Source organism: Octodon degus, unplaced genomic scaffold (assembly GCF_000260255.1).
Source record: "Octodon degus isolate 3935 unplaced genomic scaffold, OctDeg1.0 scaffold00160, whole genome shotgun sequence".
Taxonomy (NCBI): domain Eukaryota; kingdom Metazoa; phylum Chordata; class Mammalia; order Rodentia; family Octodontidae; genus Octodon; species Octodon degus.
The window spans coordinates 5,095,409-5,106,511 of record NW_004524736.1 but is presented as its reverse complement, the minus strand read 5'-3'; the positions used below and the strand labels follow the sequence as shown (position 1 = coordinate 5,106,511).

The 11,103-nt window shown below is 39.7% G+C and overlaps 1 protein-coding gene across 1 annotated transcript in view; it reads left to right on the top strand.

The window, feature by feature from the left end:
• Window positions 1-11,103, top strand: part of Tnpo3 (transportin 3) — a gene marked incomplete at its 3' end in the record, with an annotated part of 86,700 nt that overhangs the window by 28,451 nt on the left and 47,146 nt on the right. Inside the window, exon 5 of the mRNA XM_023702861.1 lies at window positions 10,465-10,608. Within this exon, the coding sequence (XP_023558629.1) occupies window positions 10,465-10,608 (144 nt within the window). The remainder of the gene's footprint in view (window positions 1-10,464; window positions 10,609-11,103) is intronic.

Genomic DNA, 11,103 nt, shown 5'->3' with positions numbered 1-11,103 from the left:
TTTTTTTTTTTTTTTTTTTGAGAGGTGGGTATCACTGTTTTGCAAAGACTGGCCCCAAACTCCTGGGCTCAATTAATATTCCTGCTTTGGTTTCCTGAGGCATTTGCTGCGCTGGCTACATTGAACTTTTTATGAACATAGTATTTCTTTTTCCTTTTTTCTTTTGGCAGAACTGGGGATTGAACTCAGGCCCTTGAGCTTGGCAGGGAAGCACTTACTCCACTGAGCTATCTCCCCGGCCCCCAGTATTTCTTTTTCTTTTTCTTTTTTTTAGGGAAGGAAAGGTTTATTTAGCTCACAGTTACTGGAGGTTTCAGTCCATATTCAGCTGGGTCCAAGGCAGAGCAGCACATAGCAGAAAGCAACCTTTCATGGCAGTGGCAAAGAGCAAGAGCAAAGGGAGAAGTAGCAGCAGCTCAAGCAGCTGACTTCTCTTTCTGAAGAACATAGTATTTCTTTATGAACACATATGTAGGTGTTTGTTTGTTTGTTTGTTTGTTTGTTTTGGCCGGCTCAGCCCGCCCTGGGGGAGGGGTTTGCACAGCATGTGGTGCTGGAGATTGAACCCAGGCGCCCTCGACCTGCCTAAGCTTGCCTGAGCAGGCACTTTAGACTGCTGAGATATCTCACCAGCCCTATACTTTTAAAAAAAAATACAAATGAAATTATACTTTACCTACCCTTCTGCACTCCATTTCTTTAGTCATCTAGTTTCATCTTTACATTTAAGAAATTTTCATATCCAATATCTTTCAGACCGTGGTCACATTTTTCCATTTGGTTTTAAAATATCCTTTACTTTTGCAAATCAATATCCAGTTTAGAACCATTTATTAATCATAATCCTCCTTTTTTCAAAATGATGTGATGAGGGCTGGCCAGATAGCTCAGCTCAGTGGATTAAAGCATCTGCTTAGGCAGACGCAGGGGCAGGGGTCAGATCCCCAGCCTGCTATGCCGGCCCTACCCCCAGGACATGCAGAGACTGAGATTGAGACTGGGGGTGGTGGCATGCACCTGTAATCCCAGCATTTGGGAGGCCGAAACAGAAGGATCACCATGAGTCCGATCTGTGTAGTAAGATCCTGTAGACCCGTACTAAATACATTTTTTAAAAAATGTGATGTTGAAAGATTAAACCATATTTTATAATATGCAGCATCTTACTTTCTGGAAGGGTCCTGAATGAGTTGCCTTCTTGTCATTTTCTGAAGCAGTTATAGAAGTCTTTTGTGTCTTTAGTTATGTTGTTGTGAGTACCTCAGTGCCTGAATCACTTACTTTTCACTGTCATTTTGACTTTGTAGAAGAGCTAGAAATTTAACATTGCTAGATATAATTGATGTTTTGGGGAGCTGGCTGGCACACAGCAATGGCATTCACTGTATTTTTTTATTGTATCTTGGAAAACAATTTAATACAGGACATATAATTTATAAGATTATTTTATAGTAGTTACCCAAAGAGTCTTCTTTGTACAAAAGAGTGTAGAAAGTCTGTCCACACACTAAAGACCCAAAGAATCCAGCTGAGGGCTTGGCTCCCTCAGAAATGTCCTACACGAGTCCAGCTGAAGACCTAGAGTCCATCACAACCCCCCCCCTCCCCATGTCTATCTGGAGGCTGAGAGTCCACAACAATGTCTCATGCAGGCCCATTTCAAGGATCTGCACAGGAAAGGCCCCAAGGTCAGTGGTGGAAGAGAGAAAGTCTATACCAGTGGGATGAAGATGTCTCCCACAGGCTGAGGGATCTGTGCTAGAACCAGGAAGGAATGCTCAAAGTAAGGACCAGAGCACCCCCCAAGTGAACCATAGCCATTCTCAGTGACAAAAAGTTTGTCCCGAGCTCTTGTGATGAGAATGGCCCGGGGATAAAGGATCTGTGCCAGCATGCTGAGGGATCACTAGAGCCAAGAAGCAATACTCAAGAACCAGAGCTTCCCTTAAAAGTACCACAGCCATCCTCAGCAACAGTGAGGACCTGAGCTCTTCTGATGATAACAGCAGCCAAGTTCCTATCAGGAGAGCCAACAGCACCACCTCTTCCTCTCCAGTTCTCCTTTTTATGCTGTTGGCAACAATCCTCTGGTGGTCTTCCATACCCAGCAAAGCACCACACTGATTCAGTTCAGCTGGGTGTTACAAATTGACCACCAGTTGTTGAGAAACATTTTTGGTTTTTTTTTTTTTTTTTGACTGGCTCAAGCTGCCTTAAGGGTGTGTTGGGTAAGGCATGGGGAGCTGATGATTGAACTGCAATTCCTTGCGCCTGACTGGGTTTGCCCAAGCACGCACTTAAACAACTGAGCTAACCCACAAGCCCCTGACCACCAGTTGTTAATCCACCACATACCTTATAAAGATACTCTTGAAAGAGAACTCTCAGAACTGCTTCATAGAGGGAATATTTTCAGGTAATTAATGGCAATGTATATTTAACTGTAATGCTTTTTAAAAATTTAAGCACACTTTGTATTTTGATCATTTCTTATATGCTAAAGTGGATCTGTGGGGCCGGGGAGATAGCTCAGTAGAATAAGCATTTGTCTGGCAAGTGCAAGGTCCTGAGTTCAATCCCTGGTACCGCAAAAAAAAATAAATAAATAAATAAATAAAAATAAAGTAGATCTCCAGTGCTATTGCTTTCTACCCTCCTGTACCTGTAGATCCATCTTAAACCAGGCATGAGTAGTTTTCTTTTTCAGGAATGTGGTCATAGGCATGGATCAAGAGGCAAGAGTCAATGTGCAAAGAGCTGGTTTCTTAAGAATCTGAGCCACTTTCTTGTGCAACTTTTACCTCCAGACTTTTCTGATCTCATTCTCATATACTGTTTCCATTTGATGGCAGGTTATTGCTACTCATCTTCAAATGATAACCTTCAGATAACACAATTCATGGTGGGAGGTTTAGGCCTCTAACTGGTATCCCATGGTTAGATGTTTATTCTTTACCAGCTATCTCGGTTACCTTTTTCTCTCATTGCTGGAACAAAATACCTGACACCCAAAATTAAGGAAGGAGAGATTCATTTAGCTTACAGTTTATGGAGATTTCAGTCCGTACTCAGCTCCATGGCAGTGACACATGGCAGTTCATTGTGGCAGAAAACAGCAAGCAGCAAGAGCAAAAAGAGAGGAGCAGCAGAAAGCAAGTCTTTTTCTCTTCCTTGGGTTGCATTTAGGCCATCTGCCACAGGGCTGGTATAGCACTCCCACCCATAATCCCAGCATTGGATTAACATGAACTCTAGAAGCCTGCCACATGACTGTATAAGACTTTGGGGACATCTAGACAGAAACCATAATGCCAGTCCAAGAGTAAACCAGAAACTGCTTCTCAGGAGAATTGTTACTTGCAGAATAGGGCATAGATTTGCTTCAAAACCCTAGCTATGAGAAAGTCTATACCAGTGGGATGAAGATGTCTGCCCACAGGCTGAGGGATCTGTGCTAGAACCAGGAAGGAATGCTCAAAGTAAGGACCAGAGCACCCCCCAAGTGAACCATAGCCATTCTCAGTGACAAAAAGTTTTATCCATTGATGCTTTCAAGAAGCTCTGTACACAATAAATCCAGAATTTTATGGAACTCCGAGACTAGTGGCAGTAGGGAATGTTTGTGATGATCTTGAGAGGAAAGGGTATCCCCTTTCAAGGGACTGTCTCAGATTGGATTATCAGAGGGCTTTCAATGTGAGGAAGGTAGAGACTTGGGCAGGTGATTTCTGCTGGTAGAGGAGACCTGGAATGACTTGGGAGTTTGTGATTAGTCTCATTTGAGTCTGGCCACATGACCCCAAGTATGAGAATCACCATGATCCTCCTGCCTAAGCCTCCTCACTGCCGGGATTGATTACAGGTGTGCATCACCATTCTCAGCTCCCATCTGCTTTCATCTTGAACACCTTTTCCTTTTTTTTTTATATGAGAGAAAATGTGTAACATTTGATTTGCAGGGTTTGGCCATATTATATAACAGGATGGTCTCCAGTGGGATCCATTTTCCTGCAGATGACATACTTTTGTTTTTTAATGACTGAATATTCCATTGTGTAGGTACGACACATTTTTTTATGCATTCATCTGTTAATAGACACTTAGGCTGTTTCCCTAGCTACTGTGAATTGTGCTACAATAAATATGAGTGTGCAGGTATCTCTATAGTATTCTTTGGCGAATACATGAAGGAGAGGTATAGCTGGAGCAAACGGGAGTTCAGTTTTTATTTTTGTTTATGTATTTAGTACAGGGTCTACAGGATCTCACTGCACAAATCAGACTTGTAGTGATCCTCCTGTTTTCAGCCTCTCAAGTGCTGGGATTACAGGTGTGCGCCATGGCACGCCAGGGATCAAACCCCGGCCCCTGTGTCTGCCTAAGAGGTGCTTTAATCTGCTGAACTATCTGGCTGACCCAGTAGTTTGATTTGGAGTTCTTTGAAGAGCCTTCATATTGACCCATAGTGGCTATACTAATTTATATTCCTACTAACAGTGTAGAAGATAAATTTCTTTTTCCCCCATTCTCACCAGCATTTCTTGGTTCTTGGGTGCTTTTTTTTTTTTTTTTTTTGCTACAGACAAGGTTTCACTTTGTAGGTAAGGCTGGGCTTGAACTTATTATGTAGCCTAGATTGGCCTAAAACTTGGAATACTTCTGCTTCAGTTTCCCAAGTGCTGGGCATATAGGTGTAAATCACCACTCCTGGCCATTTTTTGTATTCTTAATGATAACCATTCTGACTGGGATAAGATGGAATCTTAGTGTAGGTTTTGTTTTGCTTTCTTTTATTTTTTTGAGACAGTCTCAGTATGTACTTCAGACTGGCTTTGAATTCACGTCCATCCTTCTCCCTCAGACTCCTAGGTGCTGGAATTACCAGCAGAGCCAGAATCTCTGTGTAGTTTTGACCTACATTTTCTTGATGACAAAAGATGTTGATGGGGCTGGTGAGATGGCTCAGTGGTCTAAAGCACCTACTTAGAACAAGCTTAGCAAAGCACAGGGACCATGGTTCAATCCTCCAGCACCACATGCCAGCCAGCCCCGCCCCCGGTGGGCTGAGCTGGCCACACACACACACACACACACACACACAAATAAATAAATAAAATTAAAGAAAAAAGATTTAAAAAAAAAAGATGTTGAACATTTCGTCATATACTTATTGGCCATTTGTAATTCTTTTGAAAAATACATCCAATTTATTTGTTTAGTTATTGGACTCTTTAGTTGGTTGTTTGTAGGGAGCAAGTGTGTGTATGGCTTTTGGCTTTTTGATTATTTTTCTCATTTTCTGAGTTCTTTGTTATATATAATAATAATCTATTGGAAGAGTAGTTAGCAAAGATTTTCTGTGGGCTTCCTCTTCACTTTTTTGATTCTTTTGCTGTGTAGAAGCTTTTTAATTTGATGTAATTGCATTTGGTGACTTCTGCTTTTATCACTTATGGTATTGAAGCCCTATTCATGAAGCTTTTGCCTGTGTGATGGCTTCAGTTGTTTCACCTATGTATTTTTTCTAGGTGTTTCCAAAATTTTCTTTCCTTGTTTCTTTCCTTTGAGACAGGGTCTCACTGTAGTCCTGGCTGGCCTTGAATTCACTCCGTAGCCCAAGCTGACCTCCAGCTTGCAGTGATCCTCTTGCTTCAGCCTCCTAAGTGAGGGGATTACAGGCATGAGCCACCATATCCAGCTTTGTGTGTGTGTGTGTGTGTGTGTGTGTGTGTGTGTGTGTGTGCCTGTGTGCCTGTGCTTCTGGGGATCAAACCCAGGGCCTTATGTATGCAAGGCCAAGGACTCTATCACTGAGCCACAGCCCCAGCAGTTTCAGATCTTGTACCTAGTTTTTTGAACCGTGTCGAATTGATTTTTATATAGGTTAAGAGGTCTAGTTTCAATCTTATACATATGGATATCTTTCTATATGTAGTTTCTTCAGGGTTTTTGTCAGGATGGAGTGTTGAATTTTTTGCAGTACTGGGGATGAAACTCAGGACCTTGCGCTTGTTAGGCAGGTGCTTATTTTATTGAGCTATCTCCCTGGCCCCGAGGTGTTGAATTTTGTCAAAGGACTTGTCTGCTTCTATTGAGATGATCCTGTGATTTTTATCCTGATGCTATTTATGTGGTGTATTATACTTAAACTGTTGTTGAATTCTTTTTGCAAAAATCTCATTGAGAGATTTTGTGTTTATACTTACCAAGGATATTGGCCTGTAGGTTTTTTGTTGTAGAGTCATTATCCAGTTTTGGTATCAGATTAATACTGACTGCATACAAAGAATTTGAAACTATGCATTGCCTTTCTATTTCATGGGATAGTTTGAGGAACACTGGAGTTAGTTTTTCTTTAAAGGCCTGGTAAAATTCTATAGTAAATCCATTTGGTCCTGGACATTTCTTTGTCAATCTTCTTATTCATTATTGATGGATCAATATATATTCTCTTAATACAATTTTAGTAAGTCATGTGTGTTAGAAATTTATCCATTTTGTCTAGATTTTCTAATTTATTAGACTATATAGGGCCAGGGAGATTGCTCAGTAGGATAAGTGCTTCCCTGTCAAGTGCAAGGCCTGAGTTCAATCCCCGGTTCCTCAAAAAAAAAAAAAAAAAAAAAAAAGAATATATATAATTTTTCTTTTTAGCATATATATTTCAAGGGCCAGGGAGATAGCTCAACTGCAGAGTCCTGAGTTCAATCCCCAGTACCGCAAAAACAATAAACAAATAAAAGAATGTATATTTCAAAGTAGTTCCTGATAATCCTCTGAACTTCTGTGTGGTGTCTGTTCTGTGGTGTCAATATTATCTTTTTGTCTCTAATTTTTTTTTTTTTCCTTAATGGTACTGGGAATTAAACTCAGGACCTTGTGCTTGCCAGGCAGGCACTATGCCATTGAATTATTCTACTAATTTTTAATTTAAGTTTTCTCATTCTTTTGATTAGTTTGGCTAAGGTTTTATCCATCATTTTTATCTTTGCTTACAACCTGCTCTGTCTGTTTCATTGGGTTTTTGTGTGTGTGTTTTTTTAGTCTCCATTAATTTCAGCTCTAATCTTTTGTTGTTTTCTGGCCTCTGTTTTGAGTTTGACTTGTTCTCTTTTTCTAAGATCATGGAATACATCATTAGGTTATTTTAGGCCTCTCAGCTTTTTGAATATAGGCACTTGGGCTGGGATGTGGCTTAGAGGTAGAGCTCTTGGCTTGTATACACAAGGCCTTGGGTTTGATCCCTAGCACCACCAATAAATAAATGGTAAATAAATATAAGCACTTGAGCTATAAACTTCTCTCTTAGAACGGTCTTCATTGTATCTCACAGATTCTACTATGTTGTATTTCCGTTATAGTTTGATTCTAGGAAGTTTTAATTTGTGTGCTGGTTTCTTCAGTGACCCATGAATCACTGTTTTTTTTTTTTTTTTTTTTTTTTTTGATGTCTCTAGTTGATTCCTAATTTTAGTCTATTGTTAATCTGGTAGGATGCGGGTTTTTTTTTTAAGATTAGCTTTGTGGTCTATGGTATGGTCTGTTTTAGAGAAAGTTCTGTGAGATGATGAAAAGAATGCTGTTTTTGGATATAATACTCCATAGATGTCTGTTAAGTCCATTTAGTCAGTAGTGTATTTAACTTGATGTTTCTTTGTAGGGCTTTGTTTGTTGTTTTATTGGTCTGAATGACCTCATTGGTAAAAGGGGGATATTGAAGTCATCCATTTTAACTGTATTAGGATCTGCCAGTCCCTTTATGTTGAGTAAAGTTTGAGTGTGCCCATGTCTGGTGCATATGTGTGCAGAGCCCTTTCTGTTGTTGATGTTGTTTTGTTTTTGAGACAGGGTCTCACTATGCAGTTCAGGCTGGTCTTGAACTCGTAATGAACTTCCTGCCTCAGTCTTCCAAGGTCTCAGATTATAGGCTTGCATCACTATGCATGACTTGTATTTTATTTTGAGATAGGATCTCCTTGAGTTGCCAGGCTGCCTTGAATGTATGATCTTCCTGTCTCAGCCTCCAAGTAATTGGGACTGTAGGCATACACCACTGCTGCCAGCCTTTAGTTATTCTTGAATATAGGAAATCCTGGAAAATATATAGATATATATCTCAGAGGTAGCTGTGATGTTGTAGCTAATATCATAGACTTTGAAGCCATGCTTCTAACTTTGAGTCCTGATTGTGCTCTTTATTAACTCTGCCTTATTGGGCAAATCACTTAACCCCTCTGCCTCAGTTTCCTGTTTATACAATGGAGATAATAGTATCCCGTTTTTGTGGGAATTAAGTGAATTAATACATGTAAAGCTTTTAAAGTGTCAGAAATTTTGAGAACTCAGTAAATGTTAGTTATAATGATTAGTCAGCCTATGTATTTATTTGTATATTGCTTTCCCTCTAAGAAGAGACCAAAAAATTTTAAAAACAAGTATGTTTATATACTTGTACTTCCTTCTTCCATTTTTTATGATTTAGGAGAAAAGCTTCAATTATAAGTATAGGTCAGCTGTGATGACCCACACCTGTAATTGAAGCATTGTGGGAGGCTGAAGCAGGAAGATCAGAAGTTTGAGCCTAGCCCAGCCAATTTAGAGACTTAGCAAGACCTTGGCTCCAAAAGGTAGATGGGGCAAGGGTGGGAATCCCTGGGTATGTAGTTTAATGCAAAGGCCTAGGTTGCATCCACAGTACCATAATATATATAGAAAAAGAAGGGGTTGATTAAAAAAAAAAATTTTTTTTATACTTTTCGAGACCTTAGTATCTTTAATACTGTGTCCTGTGAGATTGAAGGAAGAATATAGTCACATATTAACTCCTCACTTCTATTCAGTTTTGCAAGCAGTCTAAAAATCCTTGGAGGACAGTAATGAAACAGTTCTTTTGAGTGTACTTGTATGATACAGGAAGCTTTATATCTGGAGGATTTTCCTGTATTGCTTATATTTGTGATATAAACATGGCCACAAAATTACTCTTTAGACTGTGATTGTCATTAACTTATTTGAGTCATTTCTTTGCTTTTTTTATTTCAGTCCAGTTAAATGTAATCCAAACTAATTGAAGAATCATATATCATTCTTGCCTGACAATGCAAACATAGGCCTACCTAGAAGTACAAGCACCAGCCTTTAGATCTGGTTTGATAGTACATTAGAGTATTTCACCCTGCCCTTATACCTCATCGTTTTAGTTACTATTCTGGTTGCTAAGGCAAAATACCCGACACCTAAAGTTAAAGGAGGTGTATTTGGCTTACAATTTGTTGCAGTTTCTGTTCCTAGTTGGCTGGCTCCAAGCTAGGGTGGTATGGCAGAGGGGCATCACAGAGCAGAAACAGTTCATGGCAGGCAGAAGGCAGCAAGTAAGTGACAAGCAGTGACTCTCTTTCCTTTATTTCTTGTCCAGGCTACCACCCATAAGGTGTGTAGCACCAACACACCTTAATTGAAGCAGAACTGTACAAAACCAATCAGTGGACTAATTTAGTAATCACATACCCTTAATCCCAGCAGCATACACTCTAGATTCAGCCATCTCAAAAAAGCCCCTCCTTTGACTGCCTGAGGCTTTGAGGGGACATCTAGACACAAGCTGCAACACCCATGCCTCTTGAATCTGTAGCAGTTATGTTTGGAACCCACTGCCTGTAAAAGCTTTTATGCCGTTCCCACTCTTTCAGTGCTACTGACTGAGCCTAGGGCCTTGCACATGCTATTCAAACATTCTGCCAGTCACCTATATCCCTTTTGAAACATTTCTTATCTAGAAAATGGGTGACACTTCACTTTGGTAAAAGTAATACATCACAAAAACAGTTTGCAGAGAAAAGTGGTGATGAGTTTTAGTCTGATTTCTGTTTACATCTCTTTGATAATATTTATAATAGTGTCATTTTCTGTGAGTTGACATATTTACTAGAATATTCACATGCTGAAGGTTTTCATGTGGCCTACCTACTTGTATTCTAGGAAAACCAGGTGCATAAGCGCATAAATCTTATTTTTAAAGCAGTTATATTGCTGGATGTGCTGACACACCTGTCATCCCTGCAATTAGGAGGCTGCAGCAGGATGATCACTGTGAGTTTGAGGCTACCCTGGGCTACCTAGTGAGTTCAAAGCCTGCCTGAACTACAGAGGAAGGCCCTATCTCAAAATATCAATCAATCAGTTTTATTGATAATGGAAAAGTGTGAACTAAACAACCTAGTAACTTATTTGTAAAGAAAGTTTCTAAAACATGTTTATTATCTCTGTATCTCAATTTTCCTGTTAAAGGAGAGATAATAGTACCGTACCAACTTACGGGGATTTGTTTGGGAATACATGGATTAATGGTATCTACAGTGTTTTGTACAAAAGCACTGCCAACTTTAGCTGTTGTTATTGTTCTTGTCCTTTTTATTATACTTGTAAAGTGGTTGACATTGTTTTAACTTTGTTCTTTCTATTCAGATGACCTGTGTAGAAAAGGCGGGAACTGATGAGAAAATGCTTATGAAGGTCTTTCGCTGTTTGGGAAGTTGGTTTAACTTGGGTGTTTTGGACAGTAACTTCATGGCTAATAATAAGTTACTAGCACTCCTTTTTGAGATTTTGGTAAGTAATGGTTTTGCTTTTCGAAGTATTCCCACTATAGCCACTTTCAGTAACTAGCCTGCTGGGATGCAGTAAGTTTCCATAGTACTGCATAGTGCCTGGAAAGTAAGTTGTGAGAAGCAGCAGTGTCTCTTCTTTGCTGTTAATGTGCCAAATGCTATTAGTTTTATAATATTGTACTGGTTTGGTTTTGTTTTTGAGGAGGGTTTCATGGTGTAGGGCAGGCTGACCCTGAACTCACTTTGTACTTGAGGATGGCCTTGAACTGGAGTTCAAGGCTAATCTGAACTATACGTAGTCTCCCTATGGCAAGACCCTGTCTCAAAAGAAAAGTTCTTAAATATGAGTAAGTAAAAATAATAAAAAGAAAACACAGTCTTCAAGGGTGCATCTAGCTTTTCTTTCCCCCCATTTTTCCTTTGTTTTTGAGACAGGGTTCTCACTGTGTTGCCCAGGGTAGTCTCAAATTTCTTTTTTTTTTTTTTTTTTTTCTTT